This window comes from Poecilia reticulata, chromosome 23, assembly GCF_904066995.2.
Source record: "Poecilia reticulata chromosome 23, P_reticulata-male-v2, whole genome shotgun sequence".
NCBI lineage: Eukaryota > Metazoa > Chordata > Actinopteri > Cyprinodontiformes > Poeciliidae > Poecilia > Poecilia reticulata.
Window position 1 is genome coordinate 15,776,835 of NC_088852.1, and position 21,340 is coordinate 15,798,174.

Here is a 21,340-nt window from a genome sequence, read left to right on the forward strand (position 1 = left end):
GAGTTTCTCAGTCATGGCCCACTTGAGCGCAAGAAGTCACAATTTCATGGAACCGTAGTCTCTTGTGACAATTCCACTCCTACCTACACCATTGTAACTCACATCAGTCTTCACGATCAGAGGCTTAGAGAAATCCGCATATGCGTACACCAGAGCACAGACCAGTCAGGCCTTTAAGGCTTCAGAGCTTTCTTCACACTGGGGATTATAAACCTCATCCAGAGGAATTCTTGTGCTTGGTCCCATGAGTGTCTGCCACTAGCTCATGCCAGAGGGATGGCTAATTTGGCAAAAAACCATCAACTAGCATCCATCCTACAAAGAACTTTTAGAATAAGAATATTTTTGTTGTATTTGTTTGATGATGTGACGTCCCCATCTCTTTAAGTGGAAGGATCTGTCCCTAATTTTACTAATGTTTTTGTTTTCCTCTCAATGAGCCTGGTCATAGCAAACCGAACCCTCCAGCCCCCCAAAAACAACAATAAGGTCTGACTTTACTGGAACTGAACTATATAATCATGACAAGTTTGGTGCATGTTTCTCATCAGAATAAAAGCTCTTGGAACTGTTAGCTCAGCCTCCAAAACTCTTAGTCCATTGTTCACATCATACTCTCGCTTTATCATTCCCTCCAACAACTGGCAAATTCTTTCAGACATGCAAGAATTGTTTCTTTACAGTTTTCTGGTTTTAAACATTATCATTTGCTTCTGTCACTCCTAAAACTAGATAGGTAACTTATCTTCTAGCTTCTAGGTGGAAGCTTATTAGCTTCCACCTAGAAGATAAGTTGCTTATTTTTTTTGCAGATAAGCAAATTAAGTTTTGACAGTTTTGACTATTCTATTTTTAAAATAGGTTTTTAAACTTGCAAATAGCTAAGTTCCTGAAATATCTCACAGTTAGTAAATATACAAAACCATGGATACAGGAGTGGAAAATGGAAACTTTTTGGTAGAACAATCTTTGGTTAATCATGATGTTTTTCACTTGTATAAAGCAGTTTTTTTTTGTTTGTTTCAGAAATGAAAATGATTTTTTTGTTGTCTACAACAGTAAAATAATTTCAGATTACATTTCTTTTTCTTCAATTATTGTTAATTCCATCTCAACTGCTACTGATCAGCACTCAATTGCTCTTAGCAATGCATGAACAGCAGCAAGTAGGAGGCGCAGTGGACAGGAGAGGCACAGAGTACAAGTCACATAAAACCATCATGCCACTCTCTTTCTGTTTCTCTTTCTAGTATCTGACCTTTTTGACGCCATGTTCATTCATAGTCTTCAGATTGAGGCATAATGCAATGGACTGGGAAGTAGAGGAAGGGAAACTAATGTTTTATTCTTCAGCTTTTTGCCGTAACCCAGGAACAAAAGCTGTCTGCCAACTAACACTTAATGTAACCAGTACAATTACTTTTAGCAGGTTTAGATTATTGTTATTACTACACTTAAGATAGAAAATGAGACAGGAGTGGCCAAAAAGATTAAACACACATTTAAAAAAAATAAATATGTTTTTATTTACATCTAAATTTCTATATAAATGTAGACTTCTTAAACATGAAAGAAGGCTTTCTTCAAAGTTTTCTTGGAGGCCATTTCATCCCAGCATCAAATTTCCTTTACCTACTTCTGTGTTGCTCATTTTCATTCAATCTTCATAACTGCTGGTTGACATGTCCATAACGTGATATAGATCAAGTGTCCCCAATCACCAGTGGTTACCCAAATACCAGGTCCTTTTCTACAACTTTTTTGTTTCTGTAAAGTTCCCTGCTGGAGAACATATGTGGGATAAAACAACATTTAGCATGTTACTTATTATGGGACGCTGTGGGTGGAGGCTGTGTGGCAGGTGGTGGGCCAAGGTCATCTCCCAGGCATCCACAAATCGGACATTCACCCCTTTAAATATTGTCCTGAGTATTTTGTCACGTTGAATAGAAAACCAGTCACTGTTGGTCAGAGTCTCGTAGAGGGACAGCGCTTTGGGATTCGCGGTCCTGATGATGACCAGCGTACCTGGAGCTCTGGTCAGCAGCCGCTCCACTGCCCTCCGTATGCTCAGCAGGCGCCGGATGTAGACCTCAACAGGGAAAGTGCTGAAGTGCGACCAAACTCCAATAACTATAGCCGTGTTTTCACCTCCAACCAAACCATCCAGTTCGTTGGCAATGTATCGTACTTGACTGATCGGCAAGTTACCGAAACGGATGGGAGGAGCGTGGCAGCGGAACGTCACCAAGATGTTCTTTGCGTAATTCAAGGCCATAAAAGGTCCTGTCTGCGTTCGACTTTTCAGGTCAAACTTCTTTAGATCTGAAATCGTGAAAAAGAGCAGATTAGACTGTGGCATGGACCAATTTCAGTTGTTATTAGACATTTCTATTGGACGTCTACCTGGTGCTGCTGAGATTAAATATTCAAACCACTGCCTGATGGTGGAGTCTCCATACAGGTGAAGCACCTTGCCACTCAAACACTGGCTAATTGCAGAGTTGTTAGTAAGCTGGTGAACTGTGGTGCCATCTAGTGCTCGCCAAATACCCTGGTAATAATAACCAGCAGGTTGAGCGCTCACACTTCCCCCTAAAGTCAGAGAGAAGGTTAAAAAGATTAGCCAAGAAGAAAATCAAGGCCAAAAACAGTATTTTTAAAGACTGTTTGTGTTATTGTATTTTTACACAATTAGATCAAATTCACCTGATGTGTTTGTGGGAACTGTTTCATTCAGAACTGGAAGAAAATTATTTAGAAAATTTAGTGATTTCATGATGATGATGATGATTATTATTATTATTATTATTATTATTATTATTATTATTATTATTATTATTATTTCAGCTGAAAACTATTCTACAGTTGTTATGGCTCATAATAAATACCTGTAAATAAATAAAAAATTAGGAAAAACACGAATATGTCACTATAATTACAGACAGAACAAGTTTGGTGAGATGTAGGTCGAGACTCAAGTGGGAGCCTTCAGTCCCAACTAAAGATATCTAAGAACATCTTGCTACAAGGTAAACAGGTTAAACTCAAATGTAAATGTATCAAACACAATCAGCCATAGAGTCGATTCCAAGTAGAGACAATTACATCATCAACATGTAAATGATAAAATAACAGATCTTATAAGGTGCTATGAGAAAGCCATAATAATGTATCAAATGGAATAAATTCTTATTTCCCGTCCTGTAATTTGTCAAGCAATCCATTGCCTTGTTGTAAACCTTTACCTTTTGGTTTGGGTAAAATAGTGATGTTTGAAGGCCCTGATGATTGAATTAAGACTTTCATGTTGACACCCCTACAGCACACAACAGAAAATGTGTTAAGCAACATCGTGTACATTATGCATTTAATAACATATTTACTATTACTTCCAGTTAATTTGTTATATATATATATGTATATATATATATATATATATATATATATATATATATATATATATATATATATATATATATATTATTTTTTTTATTATTTTTTTTTTTGCAAATAGTTGAGTTGAAACCCAGTACTAACATTACCTTTGAAATAGCTGATCCTCCATCGGCTTCAGTTTCACACCAAATCCTCCAAATGAGTGAATGGCTCTGTGTTCACATTTGAGTTTCTTTGGCTTGTAGCAGAACCAGGGCTCGCCGGTGCGGATGTCAGTGAAGTTGCAGAGCTTTTCAGGGGGCGCCTTGAGACACACGTTACAAGCAGTAGCTTCGGTGACTGAGCCAGAGCGGAAGATGCTTTTTAAAGAAACTCTGCCAGGGTTCTGCTGGGTGATTCTTTCCAGCACAGTGACCGCCTCGCTGGGATGGACCAGAGTCACCTTTTTGAAAAGAACCGGCAAAAAAGCCCCATGAAATAAAGTGAAGTATCTGCAATACTTCTAAAGTACAATCTTGTATTTTTGGTTTAGGTCCCTGTGATCTGCCACAGGGACAGACACCTCAGCTCTTGCCCAACTGCCGCTGGATAGTATAGAATGGCACATAACCCCCCCAAGTACAGTCTGCTTATAGGAACGAGAGATACATTTGTCCTCAGGTGCTTCTCTTGTGGTTTATGTCATTTCTTCCTATGTTCATGTTATTCCCTGTCAGGCACGTGCAGAGTGGGGGGGCTGGGGGTGCTTGAGCACCTGCCCTTTTTGCTCCTTGCCCCCAAGTGTCCTTTTGGTCAATTTTTATTTATTTCTTTTTTTATTTAATTTTTTTTTTGGTATTATTTTCTAAGCCCTCTTGTGACACATAACATGTACTAAAATTATTATTATTATTTTTATTTTTTGTACAACATAATAAGCCGGTCATCTTGTTACCTTTGACCTTTTGCCCGTGACGCATGACGCAGTTGCCTCTCGCGCAGTGAGATAAGGCGGCTAACTGGAGCTCAACGTAGCGAACGTTCCAGATTACAGAACAGTTTTTGGTGAATAAAAAAAACGTTTTTGGTGAATAAAGTGGAGTAGACTTGCGACTTGCTACTTGTCAGATGACGGAAAACGTTGAAGTATCTTTTCTGCTTCAGCACAGAGTCGCGGTTTAAGCAGAGAGATAATGAAATACAACAGACACTGACAGGCCTCTGCGTCTGCCTTTCTCTGAAGAACCACTGAGCAGGAGGAGACAGACAGGTGAAGATAAACTGTTCTTATCTATCGATTCAGTATTTCTATCATACAGACATTAGGCTGTTGTTGTTATGCTATTAGCTAGCTGAAAGCTAACGACTTTGCTAGCATACGTGAAGGGTAAAACTCGCTACATTTACCTCATTATGTGCGCGAGGTGAAGGAGCGTAAGGCGCGCTGAAGTGTATGGGAAAACATCATTGGCGTGCCGCCCCCTCCAGACTGGGTTTGTGTGCTGCGCCCCTATGCGTTGCATACGCTGCATACCCACTTTTTGTGCCACTGCCTGGCGGCGCCCATGAATCCAGATATTATATATAATAAATAGGCTTAATACAGAGTTAAATTTGATTTTAAAAGTTTTAAATTATCCAGGAAAATATGCAGCCCTAGATGTTTTGACTGAAGTCCTGGGATTAATTATTCATTTCTGTAGAAGAATAATGAATCTATTTGTCCTAATGTGAAGTGTGTATCTGGATCTATAACAAAATTAATTGTGCTTGTAGCCTGGCAACTATTATAATTCTGAAATTCATTCATCAAAAATGCTTATTTAAAGTTAGAGGACAAAGTAACTTGGTATTTTACCAAACATATAAAATATGTAAAATTGTCAATATAGCATACAAAATGTTAAATGTACCCCTAATAAAAGTGCTTTGCTACACTATCACTAGATAAACAGGTCAGGAAAAAGTTAATTAAGAAAAAAATATGGAGGGAGAGGGAAGTAGTTCAGTTATGCTAGCTTGACTTTGACAACCTAAACATGTAGATGTGGTGTGGAATTCTGTTTCAGTTCAGTTAGAAAATAAAAGGCGAGTTAAACACCAACTCTAACAGATCATCAGTACAGCAGGTGTTTAATGAGCTAATAGCAGTGGTAGCTAATCTGCCACATTGATCACTTATTAATAATCGCAAAATAAGCATCAAACCATAAAAACATAAAACTGTAATGGACTGAATATAAATTTTTTTTGTGGGGATATTATCAGTACTATTGTTATTATTAAAAAACAATAGCAATAATGACAATATTAAATTATAATAACTTTATGTTATAATTTCTCAAGTTTCATTAAGTTTAAATTTGAACCTGTGAACAGCTAAGCAAAATAGGGTTAGGGCGACTCCCAGACCGAGCCAGTCAACAACCTTCATACCTAAAACTACTTTATTCCTTCACACCTAAAACTACTCCTATGAACAACGGCTGATAGCTGAAATTTAGAGAAACCGTGTGGGCCCTACACAAGAGTATTGTTTCTGAAAGTCTGCACCTGAACGGCCAGTCCAATCTCTGCTTGTGTGTCAACACAAACCCGTCCTCTGCTACCAACTGTTGAGAATAGAAATCCTGATCAATGAATCATAATTTGTATTGACACATGGACCATAAAATCAGCCAACAAAAGCATCCATCCATCCATCCATCCATCCATCCATCCATCCATCCATCCATCCATCCATCCATCCATCCATCCATCCATCCATCCATCCATCCATCCATCCATCCATCCATCCATCCATCCATCCATCCAGTAAACTTCACCCGCTGACAATGTTTGACAATGTTTTTGTAGTTTTTTTTATTTTTTGGGCAAAAGGTCAAAGGTAACAAGGTGACCCGGCTTATTATGTTGTACAAAAAAGAAACAAAAAAGCAAAGAATTTTAGCACATGTTTTTATGTGTCAGAAGAGGGCTTAGGAAATAATAATAAAACAAAAATAAAAAAAATTGACCAAAAGGGCACTTTGGGGCAAGGAGCAAAAAGGGCAGGTGCTCAAGCACCCCCAGCCCCCCCTTCTGCACGTGCCTGGTCAAACCACTGAATGCCACATAAACATGAGATTATCTGTTTCCTCTTGTCACAAATCATAAAAAAGGTTCATTTAGTTGAGAGTTAGGATTCGTTACTGGCTCGCTTGTCAATAAATGTTTTAGTCTCACCTCAACATGCGCACTTCCTTCCCAGAGTAGAGAGAACACAGCAGTGTAAGAGCCATTGTGATGATCCAACACTCGCCCTGCAACGCCTGCAAAAAGAGTCGGGTTGTGCAGCCGAGCGAGCAGAACATCTCCCCCTGATGACTTGGGGCGGCCGTGGAAGTCGGTGATTTGTATCAGAACCTCCAGCTGATCCCCTACTCGCCAACTTCCACCACCATTTCTTGGCAGAATGGTGAAGGTGCTGTGAGCCGGACCACTGGTGTCATTCAGAGAGAAGTTGGATGGTAGAGAAGGTGTTTCAGGCCAGGCGATGGACTCCTTCAGCTGTTCTACCTCCAGAGCGTCCTCTGGTAACACAGAGTGGTAGGAGCAGACGCTGGCTGGCTGAGGAGGCTCAGTGGGACGTTTTAATGTTGTGGTGTTTGGTGTCAGAGCCTGAGTGGTGGGGACGTTCATCTTTAACTAGAGAAAAGTTTAGAAATCAATCAAATGACACACAAATACAGTTTCATACAAAATATTGATTTGCTTTTAGGATACTGGTCAGTTAATTCTACAGCAGCAACAACTTTTATTAATATCCTGTGTGAACAGTTAGCTGCTAGTGTCTTAGCCACCTTGTGGGAAATATCTGCTGGATCATTATTTTGTAGCCCCTTACGTCATAATTATGTATATATTTTTTATCAGTTTAATTGAATATATATATTTTCTGCGCTGTGACAGACTGTCCAGGGTGAACCCTGCCTCTCCCCCGGAACGTTAGCTGGAGATGGGCACCGGCAACCCTCCTGACCCCACTAAGGGACAAGGGTGCACAGAAAATGGATGGATAGATGGATATACATTTTCTGAGAAACAAATTTTAAACCAAATTTATCAAGAGTAATGAAGAAAACACTTGACTTGTGTGATTCACTTTTTGAGTAGTTGCCAGAATTTTATTATAAAAATACAGTAAAATCCATATTTATACAGTAAAATTGCTGCCTGTATTTTACTGTAAATTAAAAGCATTTGTAACTGTGTATATTCAGAGATGATGGTTTTGTTGGCTACATCTTTACTTGTTTATACAAATTTTTCATTGTGTGAAAAGTTGTATTTTTATCAGCCTAACATCCTTATGCAGATGGAGTAAATAGTTTAAAGGTGACAAATGCTCACCTCTGATAATCGATGAGTTATGTGATCAGTGATGTTTTCACTGTAAAACATAAGCCATAAAACAAGGGAAGCCAAGAACAGGAAGATCCAACTGTACTTCAGAGGAAAACGTTTTCTGGACGTCTGGCCTTCCATGATAAGTGACGACTTGCCCTGCGTTAAAATACAAAATATAAAGAAACACTTATGTTTCTGATTGTCAAGTCTGAATTTTTTTATTAAATGACTGGTTTGTCTTTCTTTTATTCATGATTTGAGAATAAATGAGATATGCTGTTTTGGCATTATATTTACCTTTATCCTTTTGTTTGCTAGTATGAAGTTATATTTGGTTTAAATACCAAAACAACTGTTTGAAACAAGTTTAATGTCAGTGAAAAATTTTAAAATGTTTATTTCATTTAGTTTTTGTTTTATCTATTTTAACCACAAAGGGAGATGCATTTTCAGTAGATGAAAGGTAGAGGGGTGGGTGGGATTTATACTTATTTATATATTTATATTACATCAAAGTTCAGATAAAATCAAAAGTGATGTTTTTTCATGTCAACTTCTGTGCTATTTATGAGCTAATTAGGAAGCGAGACAAAACTCTTACAAATCTATAATTTACATAATCCTCAGTTTATCCTTAATTATATATCTGAAAGACTAAAAGATTCCATTTTATGCCGTTTTATATGATAAATATAGTAACTGACAGTTTAAAGTGGATTACTGTGGATATGCCGTATCGTCTTGTTTACGGTAATACCGGCAGAATTTTTTAACACCGCCGAAAAAAAAATTGCAATATGATGAGGTAATTTAATTGAGTCTGACCCGCACGAAGCAGTGTACTAATGCTATTAAAACAAAAAAGTAGCTGGTCAACTGCTAAACAGTCTTCACTTGACTGAATTTCACAGAATTAGCCGATCTCTACGAGAGGGGAAGGATATAGCTTGCAGTAGTTTCTGCAGTGGTTTGACTGCTGCAGCTTCCGTACCCGCTGTTCCGTGGCTCAGATTCGACTAATGATTTTACCGCAGTGAAGTTAGTTTCAAGTTGGATATTCGATATTCGAGCTCCGGGGAGTAGCGGCGTTTAGCTAAAGGTTGATCCGATTTATGAACGCTAATGTCGGCCGGCGGTTCTCCATCGCTCCCGGCCGCAGCGCCCGAAGGTTCACTTAGGGACTGTCAATAAATTACCGAACCAAACCTTCCTGTCAAAGAATGTTAATAAATGCCTTGAATTGTAACCAAATAACTAATTGAAAGTGCTATTTCATGCTTTTACATGAGACTCAATATCATCTATTAAATTCTAAAGTCATACAATATTTTCAATTATTTTAATATTAAATAATAGAATGTTTTCTTCAATAGCTTCCAGGTCATGTGACCTATTGACTTAATATCACTTACAAATAATTATACTAGTCTCTATAGATGAGGCACAAACTTTTGTTTTCCATTTTTAGCCATTTTCCATTTTTTAGGAATTTTTTGGTCAAAATTGAGGGTTTTTCTTCAATAGCTTCCAGGTCATGTGACCTATTGACTCAAAATCACTTTTAAATAATTATACTAGTCTCTATAGATGAGGCACAAACTTTTGTTTCCATTTTAGCTATTTTCCATTTTTTAAGAATTTTTTGGTCAAAATTGAGTGTTTTACTTCAATAGCTTCCAGGTCATGTGACCTATCGACTAAAAATCACTTTTAAATAATTATACTAGTCTCTATAGATGAGGCACAAACTTTTGTTTTACATTTTTAGCCATTTTCCATTTTTTAGGAATTTTTTTGGTCAAAATTGAGGGTTTTTCTTCAATAGCTTCCAGGTCATGTGACCTGTTGACTAAAAATCACTTTTAAATAATTATACTAGTCTCTATAGATGAGGCACAAACTTTTGTTTTCCATTTTTAGCCATTTTTCATTTTTTAGCATTATTTTTGGTCAAAATTGAGAGTTTTTCTTCAATAGCTTCCAGGTCATGTGACCTGTTGACTAAAAATCACTTTTAAATAATTATACTAGTCTCTATAGATGAGGCACAAACTTTTGTTTTCCATTTTTAGCCATTTTTCATTTTTTAGGAATTTTTTTGGTCAAAATTGAGGGTTTTCTTCAATAGCTTCCAGGTCATGTGACCTGTTGACTAAAAATCACTTTCAAATAATTATACTAGTCTCTATAGATGAGGCACAAACTTTTGTTTTTTGTTTTTAGCCATTTTTCCTTTTTTAAGATTTTTTTTGGTCAAAATTGAGAGTTTTTCTTCAATAGCTTCCAGGTCATGTGACCTGTTGACTCAAAATCACTTTCAAATAATTATACTAATCTCTATAGATGAGGCACAAACTTTTGTTTTCCATTTTTAGCCATTTTCCATTTTTAGGAATTTTTTACCTAAATTGAGGGTTTTTCTTCAATAGCTTCCAGGTCATGTGACCTGTTGACTAAAAATCACTTTTAAATAATTATACTAGTCTCTATAGATGAGGCACAAACTTTTGTTTTCCGTTTTTGGCTATTTTCCATTTTTTAGGAATTTTTTGGTCAAAATTGAGGGTTTTACTTCAATAGCTTCCAGGTCATGTGACCTATGGACTAATAATCACTTTCAAATAATTATACTAATCTCTATAGATGAGGCACAAACTTTTGTTTTCCATTTTTAGCCATTTTCCATTTTTTAGGAATTTTTTGGTCAAAATTGAGGGTTTTCCTTCAATAGCTTCCAGGTCATGTGACCTATGGACTCAAAATCACTTTTAAATAATTATACTAGTCTCTATAGATGAGGCACAAACTTTTGTTTTCCATTTTTAGCCATTTTCCATTTTTTAGGAATTTTCTTGGTCAAAATTGAGGGTTTTTCTTCAATAGCTTCCAGGTCATGTGACCTGTTGACTCAAAATCACTTTCAAATAATTATACTAGTCTCTATTGATGAGGCACAAACTTTTGTTTTCCATTTTTGGCCATTTTCCATTTTTTAGGAAATTTCTGGTCAAAATTGAGAGTTTTTCTTCAATAGCTTCCAGGTCATGTGACCTGTTGACTCAAAATCACTTTAAAATAATTATACTAGTCTCTATAGATGAGGCACAAACTTTTGTTTTACATTTTTAGCCATTTTCCATTTTTTAGGAATTTTTTGGTCAAAATTGAGGGTTTTTCTTCAATAGCTTCCAGGTCATGTGACCTATGGACTCAAAATCACTTTTAAATAATTATACTAGTCTCTATAGATGAGGCACAAACATTTGTTAACCATTTTTAGACATTTTTCATTTTTTAAGATTATTTTTGGTCAAAATTGAGGGTTTTTCTTCAATAGCTTCCAGGTCATGTGACCTGTTGACTCAAAATCACTTTTAAATAATTATACTAGTCTCTATTGATGAGGCACAAACTTTTGTTTTCCATTTTTAGCCATTTTCCATTTTTTAGGAATTTTTTACCTAAAATTGAGGGTTTTTCTTCAATAGCTTCCAGGTCATGTGACCTATGGACTCAAAATCACTTTTAAATAATTATACTAGTCTCTATAGATGAGGCACAAACTTTTGTTTTCCATTTTTAGCCATTTTCCATTTTTTAGGAATTTTTTGGTCAAAATTGATGGTTTTTCTTCAATAGCTTCCAGGTCATGTGACCTGTTGACTCAAAATCACTTTTAAATAATTATACTAGTCTCTATAGATGAGGCACAAACATTTGTTAACCATTTTTAGCCATTTTTCATTTTTTAAGATTATTTTTGGTCAAAATTGAGAGTTTTTCTTCAATAGCTTCCAGGTCATGTGACCTGTTGACTCAAAATCACTTTCAAATAATTATACTAATCTCTATAGATGAGGCACAAACTTTTGTTTTCCATTTTTAGCCATTTTCCATTTTTTAGGAATTTTTTACCTAAAATTGAGGGTTTTTCTTCAATAGCTTCCAGGTCATGTGACCTGTTGACTAAAAATCACTTTTAAATAATTATACTAGTCTCTATTGATGAGGCACAAACTTTTGTTTTCCGTTTTTGGCCATTTTCCATTTTTTAGGAATTTTTTGGTCAAAATTGAGGGTTTTACTTCAATAGCTTCCAGGTCATGTGACCTATCGACTAAAAATCACTTTTAAATAATTATACTAGTCTCTATAGATGAGGCACAAACTTTTGTTTTACATTTTTAGCCATTTTCCATTTTTTAGGAATTTTTTTGGTCAAAATTGAGGGTTTTTCTTCAATAGCTTCCAGGTCATGTGACCTGTTGACTAAAAATCACTTTTAAATAATTATACTAGTCTCTATTGATGAGGCACAAACTTTTGTTTTCCGTTTTTGGCCATTTTCCATTTTTTAGGAATTATTTTGGTCAAAATTGAGGGTTTTTCTTCAATAGCTTCCAGGTCATGTGACCTGTTGATTCAAAATCTGTGTGAAATTGTTCTATCAGTCTGTATAGATGAGGCACCCTCCTTATTTCCCCATTTTAGATATTTTAATTTTTTTTCCATAATTTAAATTAAAAAATATGATTGGTGTTTAATAGCTTACATTTCATGTGACCCACTGACAAGGAACAAAAAGGGTTAAATGGAATAGGTATGAGTGTGCACCACCTAGTCTAGTAGAATAATTTTACATTTATTTTGAGTAAATTGATCACATGACCCATAAGCTATTAAGAAAATTCAATCAATCAATCATCTTCCCTTTGTCCGCAGTCGGGTTTAGGGGTCAGCAGAGGCCCAGACTTCCCTCCCACCAGCTCCTCCAGGGGAATCCCAAGGCGTTCCCAGGCCAGCTGAGAGACATAGTCCATCCAGCGTGTCCTGGGTCTTCCTGTGGGCCTCCTCCTGGTAGGACGTGCCCAAAAGACCTCACTAGGGAGGCGCCAAGGAGGCATTCTAATCTGATGCCTGACCCACCTCAGCTGGCTCCTCTCAAAGTGAAAAATCAGCGGCTCTACTCTGAGTCCCTCCTGGATGACTGAGCTTCTCATCCTTTCACTAAGGGAGAGCCCAGAAAACGTATGGAAAAAATAATAATTTTGGCCGCTTGTGTTTGTAATTTTGTTCTTTCAGTCAAGACCCTTAAACCAATGCCATAGATGAAGGTAGGGACGTAGATCGACTGGCAAATAGAGACCTTCCTTTTTGATCCAGCTGTCTCTTCACCACGACAGACTGGTCCAGCGCCCACTTCACTGCAGACGCTACGTCAATCCGTCTATTGATCTCCTGTTCCATTTTTCCCTCATTCTTAATGTTATGGATTCTGCATTTTCCTCCATCTCTTTTAGCCTCTTTCATCTGCCTCACATGCTGAAGCATACATAACCATGTTTATATGTGACTGCTGGCAGTCATATGTAAACCGACTGAAACTGATTAGAGTACAGTTTATGGAGGGTCCAGATTTCAGAGATGAATAAAAAGCTAAACTTGCTACAATCTTTGCCTCACTTGGCTTCTTGTCACTTGGCCCCAGAGCTGGACGATGAATGTAACCTAAGAAGCATGATGTTCCATTTGGATGATATGTATGGATTGTGAAATTTGATTATCTTTTGGCATTAAAGCTTGTTTTTATATATAACCAAATCTCATTATTTCTCAATTTACAATGAGTGGTTCTGGTCGGGTCCTGAAACTGGTTAATGAACATGGGTGGTGAACAGAGACAGAAATGAATGAACTCCAACATTGAACAAGATGCTAAGATGCTTAAACTCCTCCACTTGGGTCAGGAAAATCTTACCTGACTTTTCGAGCTCAAGACCAGGGCTTTGGATCTGGAGGTACTGATCCCCCTCCCGGCCGCTTCACACTCGGCTACTACTACTACTACTACTACTACTACTACTACTACTACTACTACTACTACTACTGCTCCAGTGAAGATGTAGATCATGACATGATGAAGCCAGAAGGGCCACATCATCTGCCAAAAGCAGAGGCGTGATCCCAAGGCCACCAAAATGGATCCCTTCAAAACCCTGGTTGTGCAGAACGTGGCCTCGGACAGAAAACCCCCAAATAAAAAAAATCTAATCTAATTTTATTTATATATCACATTTCAACAAGGCATTTCAAAGAGCTTTACACCATAAAATTACAAAAATAAAAAGCTATAGAAACAGCCAACAACTGAAACATTAAATTTTCTCGCTGCATATCAGATTGTTAATTAATGTTCCATTAATTAACGCACGGCTCTCATCTCGAGTCATGCGATGAGATGAGACTATTTCTAGTTAGAACCTCTCAACCTCACACACCAGCTCAGGCTCCCACCAGAGAAGTGACTTTCCATGCCCAGTGATAAAACGTCCATCACACAGGGTCAGAAAGCCAAGGTCCCCTCCCTCGGCATTCTAAAATCTCACATTGCACCCAACCCTTTTGGCCCATCCCACAGGTGGTGAGCCCATGGGAAGGTGAACCCACTTTGAGCTGAGGCTGGCCAGACTCCATGTGTTTTGGCAAGCACCAGGTGCTTGCCAAAACACATGCTTGCCTAACCCTATAGAGACTAGTATAATTATTTAAAAGTGATTTTGAGTCCATAGGTCACATGACCTGGAAGCTATTGAAGAAAAACTCTCAATTTTGACCAAAAATAATCTTAAAAAAATGAAAAATGGCTAAAAACAGAAAACAAAAGTTTGTGCCTCATCCATAGAGACTAGTATAATTATTTGAAAGTGATTTTTAGTCGATAGGTCACATGACCTGGAAGCTATTGAAGAAAAACCCTCAATTTTGACCAAAAAAATTCCTAAAAAATGGAAAATGGCTAAAAATGTAAAACAAAAGTTTGTGCCTCATCTATAGAGACTAGTATAATTATTTAAAAGTGATTTTGAGTCCATAGGTCACATGACCTGGAAGCTATTGAAGAAAAACTCTCAATTTTGACCAAAAATAATCTTAAAAAAATGAAAAATGGCTAAAAACAGAAAACAAAAGTTTGTGCCTCATCCATAGAGACTAGTATAATTATTTGAAAGTGATTTTTAGTCGATAGGTCACATGACCTGGAAGCTATTGAAGAAAAACCCTCAATTTTGACCAAAAAAATTCCTAAAAAATGGAAAATGGCTAAAAATGTAAAACAAAAGTTTGTGCCTCATCTATAGAGACTAGTATAATTATTTAAAAGTGATTTTGAGTCCATGGGTCACATGACCTGGAAGCTATTGAAGAAAAACACTCAATTTTGACTAAAAAAAATCCTAAAAAATGGAAAATGGCTAAAAACAGAAAACAAAAGTTTGTGCCTCATCAATAGAGACTAGTATAATTATTTAAAAGTGATTTTGAGTCCATAGGTCACATGACCTGGAAGCTATTGAAGAAAAACCCTCAATTTTGACCAAAAATAATCTTAAAAAATGAAAAATGTCTAAAAATGGTTAACAAATGTTTGTGCCTCATCTATAGAGACTAGTATAATTATTTGAAAGTGATTTTTAGTCGATAGGTCACATGACCTGGAAGCTATTGAAGAAAAACCCTCAATTTTGACCAAAAAAATCCTAAAAAATGAAAAATGGCTAAAAACAGAAAACAAAAGTTTGTGCCTCATCTATAGAGACTAGTATAATTATTTAAAAGTGATTTTAAGTCAACAGGTCACATGACCTGGAAGCTATTGAAGAAAAACCCTCAATTTTGACCAAAAATAATGCTAAAAAATGAAAAATGTCTAAAAATGGGAAACAAAAGTTTGTGCCTCATCTATAGAGACTAGTATAATTATTTAAAAGTGATTTTGAGTCAACAGGTCACATGACCTGGAAGCTATTGAAGAAAAACCCTCAATTTTGACTAAAAAAAATCCTAAAAAATGGAAAATGGCTAAAAACAGAAAACAAAAGTTTGTGCCTCATCTATAGAGACTAGTATAATTATTTGAAAGTGATTTTTAGTCGATAGGTCACATGACCTGGAAGCTATTGAAGAAAAACACTCAATTTTGACCAAAAATAATCTTAAAAAATGAAAAATGGCTAAAAACAGAAAACAAAAGTTTGTGCCTCATCAATAGAGACTAGTATAATTATTTAAAAGTGATTTTGAGTCCATAGGTCACATGACCTGGAAGCTATTGAAGAAAAACCCTCAATTTTGACCAAAAAAAATCCTAAAAAATGGAAAATGGCTAAAAACAGAAAACAAAAGTTTGTGCCTCATATATAGAGATTAGTATAATTATTTAAAAGTGATTTTGAGTCAACAGGTCACATGACCTGGAAGCTATTGAAGAAAAACCCTCAATTTTGACCAAAAAAATCCTAAAAAATGAAAAATGGCTAAAAACAGAAAACAAAAGTTTGTGCCTCATCAATAGAGACTAGTATAATTATTTAAAAGTGATTTTGAGTCCATAGGTCACATGACCTGGAAGCTATTGAAGAAAAACCCTCAATTTTGACCAAAAATAATCTTAAAAAATGAAAAATGTCTAAAAATGGGAAACAAAAGTTTGTGCCTCATCAATAGAGACTAGTATAATTATTTAAAAGTGATTTTTAGTCAACAGGTCACATGACCTGGAAGCTATTGAAGAAAAACCCTCAATTTTGACCAAAAATAATCTTAAAAAATGAAAAATGGCTAAAAACAGAAAACAAAAGTTTGTGCCTCATCAATAGAGACTAGTATAATTATTTAAAAGTGATTTTGAGTCCATAGGTCACATGACCTGGAAGCTATTGAAGAAAAACCCTCAATTTTGACCAAAAATAATCTTAAAAAATGAAAAATGTCTAAAAATGGTTAACAAATGTTTGTGCCTCATCTATAGAGACTAGTATAATTATTTGAAAGTGATTTTTAGTCGATAGGTCACATGACCTGGAAGCTATTGAAGAAAAACCCTCAATTTTGACCAAAAAAGTCCTAAAAAATTAAAAATGGCTAAAAATGGTAAACAAAAGTTTGTGCCTCATCAATAGAGACTAGTATAATTATTTAAAAGTGATTTTTAGTCAATAGGTCACATGACCTGGAAGCTATTGAAGAAAACATTCTATTATTTAATATTAAAATAATTGAAAATATTGTATGACTTTAGAATTTAATAGATGATATTGAGTTTCATGTAAAAGCATGAAATAGCACTTACAATTAGTTATTTTCTTTACAATTCAAGGCATTTATTAACATTTCTTTGACAGGAAGGTTTGGTACGGTAATTTGTTGACAGTCCCTAAGTGAACCTTCGGGCGCTGCGACCGGGAGCGGTGGAGAACCGCCGGCCGACATTAGCGTTCATAAATCGGATCAACCGTCGTCTAAACGCCGCTACTCCCCGGAGCTCGAATATCGAATATCCAACTTGAAACTAACTTCACTGCGGTAATGATTTTTAAGACTTTGCGTAAATTTTGGGAGCTATTTATTTATTTCTGCTAATGGATCTATATAGAAATGGTTTTAAATGTAATATGATAGGCAGGGTCTGTACGCAAGACAAGTTTCCTTTGGGACAATAAAGTTTGTCTTATCTTATTTTATGAGCATTAGAAATAAAATGCTTTCATTGTTCACGGTGATAGCAAGAATCATAATCAAATGTGGTTTAACATGACATCTTCGGAAATAAATATAATTTTTTTCTATTATTTTGATAATCTCATCCTAAATATTTAACCCTCTTCATTGTTTATTGCATCTTCCTTGCATTTTGCTACTAATAAGGACATTCAACGTTGACTGTTTTTTTATATTTAGCTAACAAAACTTTTCTAGAGAACATAGTTTGTCAGAAATGATGAATACTGTAAACATTTTGCCAATGAAAAGTGTAGTTATACAGTGAACTTGATTTAACTTCGGTAGAAACGGGGGTGTTGACAAAGCAACATATCTCGAACGTGCAAGACAACGTCTACGTAGCGCTCGTGCGACAGCTTTGGAAGCTGCTTTGTTTTTTGCTATTGTAACGGCACCGAGAGCTGAATGTATGCTGCCTCATATTGCTGGGTTCGTTTCGTCTACATGTAACTGGCGCAACGTCACTGTAAAATAAAAGCCGCCTCACATTTATGAAAGTTTTTTTTTTTTCTTCTTTTTTCTTTTGGGGGGTTTTCACCAGTAACGGAGATAATAAATACGGGTTTATAGATGACGCATTGAACTGGGCACGAGGCAGATAGCGTGCACTAATCCCACCATCCGAACCTCGCGCGAGCTCCGGGTTTTTTGCATCTCGGCGCGGATCGCGCGCGCCACCTTTCACTCAATCCGGACAATCTGGAACATTCTCTTCGACCAGCTTCAGGTGTGTATGAATCCTCTGTGAGACCGCAGTTTAAGAAAATGCCGGCGTCAAATTTAAAAGCCACACAGTTTACTCTTCTCATGCAAGATTAATGCGAAGCGCAAATATGATTTAATTTACAGTCGTGTTTTATAAGTTCTGAGCGCGCAGTGAAACTGTGAGTGTATTATAATTTTCTTTAGGAATAAAATGGTAAATTAGCTTACCCAATGCGTGTCTGACACACGCTTGGCTCTGTGCCTGACCTTGTAACTTCATAAAAAATAATAAGGATTACCACCGAACAAAACTTAATCCAAAATATAATCCAAGATAAACACAAGATATGTGTTTTCTACAAAAATAATATTTATTTAAGCAAGCCAGTTCTTATCATTGTCCGTTTTAGGTCATAAAAAACCCTTTAAATGTGACCAGGGCTGATTTGTATGAGGCCTTAAATAGAATATAATTTAGCTGCCGTTTCCTCTACAACATGGCGTTAGATCTCTCTTTCAATAAATCCAGAAAAATAAAATGCTGTCAGTCAGGTTGCAAACTGTCCCATCAGAATACTGTATTAGAGTTGTAATTTAAGTTGTAAAAATGTGAATACAATGAAAGTTTTTTTTTTAAAAAAAACGCTGTTTGAAATTGTCATAATTAAAACCATGTTGTTGTTCACACAACCCCTCACTGGTGTCCAGTAGACATACTGGAAGTGAAACATCACACGCACAAACACATGATTATGGCCGTATAATAGGCATATAAACTCCACTTAATTCTCTAAAAGTACGTGGAGTTTATATGCACACAGTATGACACATGTCATACTGTGTGCACTATGACATAAACTTCAAATGCACATATTTATTCACTAAAGTGAATAAATCAGAATGTTATTCTGCATGCATTTTCACCCACAAACACATTTGAAAATATTTCTTCTTGTATTCTCATTGTACCCAATATGTCAATATTTAAATATGTCAGTATTTGAAAGTAATGAGTTTTAGAGATATTTTGTGCTGATGCTACAACTTTTTGTTTTGTGCTTAAAAAAAAAATTTAAATGCAACCTTTGCTACAAGCTGAAAAATGTAACTAGGCAAATTTTGAAAACTTTAAATTTTAGATGATTGACGTCGTGGATTAAAAAAGCAGAAGAAAACAATCAGCTCAAATTAATAATTTTTCTCATCTTTTTTTTGGGTTTACCTTTGTATTTTTCTCCATCGTCGTCCTCACTTTGTCAAATCCGCAGAGCTGTGTGGAGCTGGAAGTGAAACACAGTGTGTGTGTGTGTGTGTGTGTGTGTGTGTGTGTGTGTGTGTGTGTGTGTGTGTGTGTGTGTGTGTGTGTGTGTGTGTGTGTGCGCGCGTGTGTGTTTTCCTGCCTTTCTCTTCTCACAGGGTGTAACCAGGAAAGGACCTGAGCTATAAAAATCCCCCTGGACTTTGACTCAACTGGGCCAACAACAAAAATGTATCAGCAATCGCTTGTCACCAGTGTTACACTACTTTAATTATGACTCCACACCATTCAAATTAAGCGACACATGTTACCCATTATACTTTTAGAGAAGTTGTCTTTTTCTGAGGGTGGTAAGAAAAAAAAAAGACTTGTTTCTGCTGTAAGATTAAGCCGGCGTGGTCTAAGCTCAGACAAATTGATGGAGTGGACTTCAAAAATATTTCTATGTTTCATTTTACAATAATAGGGGGAGTATTATGCAAAATCAAAAAAAAAAACAACCTGGGGTTGTTGCCTTTATTCTTTAATGCGTATTTGAGGAATCCTTTAATCGCCTCCCTGATCCACGTTAAGTTTGGACAACACGCCCGGGAGCGTATACCGGCTGAGCAGAACAAACGAAAGATGGCGGGTGAGGCAGGACGTCAGCACATAGTTTCAAATGCTAACAGGACTTTGATTTTTTGAAACTTTAGATAAAGGTTTGGAAGACGTGAAGCTGTTTGGCGTATTTTTTTATTTTTTATTGCAATACTATTTGCGGAAATCTTAACATTGTGTTACTATGAAGACATTTTAAAGCACACTGGAAATGGCAGAAAATCACTGTGTGTCGCCTTTGTTAAAAGAAGCCTTGAACCTTTTCCACGTTTTCAGTATGGTTACGGTTATACAATAACCACACATTATGCAAATGGAGGGTAGCTTTTGGAAGAGCACTGAGCTTTTCGGTTTTACAAAAACAAATCTCGTTAACATAAAGCTCAGTCTCTTCCATTATGAGGTGGAACATTACCTGCTGCCAAAGTTCAATAGCCTATGGCATAAACTGAGTTTAACGTGTTTGATTATGGCTGGTCTGGATAAAATAAAAGGGAAAAGGAGCAATTAAAGGGTGTAACATGGCCGTTAACAGATTTTGCTTAAGTTATACTGTTTAAATGCACATTTAAAATGAAATTGCTTCGGTAGCCTACCTTATTTTCGGTAGCCTACCTTATTGCATGCATTTATGGTAGGCTTACATTCATGCCTACCTAGAATAGGAATGATTTTCAGGTGTGTACTTGGTGAATACACCTGAAAACAACAGGTATCCAGGCGTAAGCAGTGCCTTGGTTTATAACAATGTTTCTCAATTCCATGCCTTACATGTTTTAGTTGTTTTCCTTCTGCCAATCAAACACAACAACAAAGGAGAGTGAATACTGACACCCTTGTTGATTTCATCACCCAGGACAAAGGGCAGATTCTACATTTTGAGTTTAAAAACTAATTTTGGCCAGAAAATCATGAATGACTTAAGTGATTTTTTTGTTAGTTTTTTTTCACCCAATATTTCTGCATTACTTTGTATCCATTTACAGGCGGCCATCGCTGGAAATGTTTCGTCTCCTTGGGCAGCGTCAAAGGACCGGGGTCGACATCTTCATTGAAGACGATGAGCAGCTGGAGTCCTGACAGAGCTGGTTGAAGTTCAGACGTTACAGGGGAACTTGTTATGGATGTCCTTCTGCCAGAAGTAAATCATAATACCTTTTTTGACATTATATCGTTACTATTGTCTGAATCATTGCAAGTCTACAACCATGATTCTTCATTTGGAGTATAAAATGGTAAGTGGACTGAACTTGTATAGTGTTTTTCCAATCATTTTGACCACAGCACTTTACACTAGAGTCATATTCACCCATTCACACACCGATTGGTAGGCAATTTGGGGTTAAATGCCTTGCCCAGGGGCACATTGACATGTGGTCGGAGGAAGCTGGAATCAAACCTACAACCTTCCGATTGCAAGACGACTCCTCTACCCCAATGTCCAAATAA

At 36.5% G+C, this 21,340-nt stretch overlaps 1 protein-coding gene across 3 annotated transcripts; it reads right to left on the bottom strand.

The window, feature by feature from the left end:
* Nucleotides 1–1,501: 1,501 nt before the first annotated feature.
* Nucleotides 1,502–19,439, bottom strand: LOC103459643 (NXPE family member 3-like). 3 transcript variants are annotated; one of them, XM_017302760.2, is made up of 8 exons: nt 19,256–19,439; nt 7,771–7,923; nt 6,604–7,065; nt 3,546–3,841; nt 3,249–3,319; nt 2,710–2,742; nt 2,407–2,595; nt 1,502–2,325 (listed from the first exon to the last, which is right to left on the bottom strand). In XM_017302760.2, the coding sequence occupies exons 1-8, from the start codon at nt 19,271–19,273 to the stop codon at nt 1,751–1,753; spliced, it is 1,797 nt and encodes a 598-aa protein (XP_017158249.2). In that variant the 5' UTR covers nt 19,274–19,439; the 3' UTR covers nt 1,502–1,750. The 3 variants fall into 3 exon arrangements, with proteins under 3 accessions (XP_017158249.2, XP_081460079.1, XP_081460080.1); XM_081603953.1 differs by lacking the exon at nt 2,710–2,742; XM_081603954.1 differs by lacking the exon at nt 7,771–7,923 and having other exon boundaries at nt 19,256–19,438.
* Between the last annotated feature and the right edge of the window lie 1,901 nt (nt 19,440–21,340).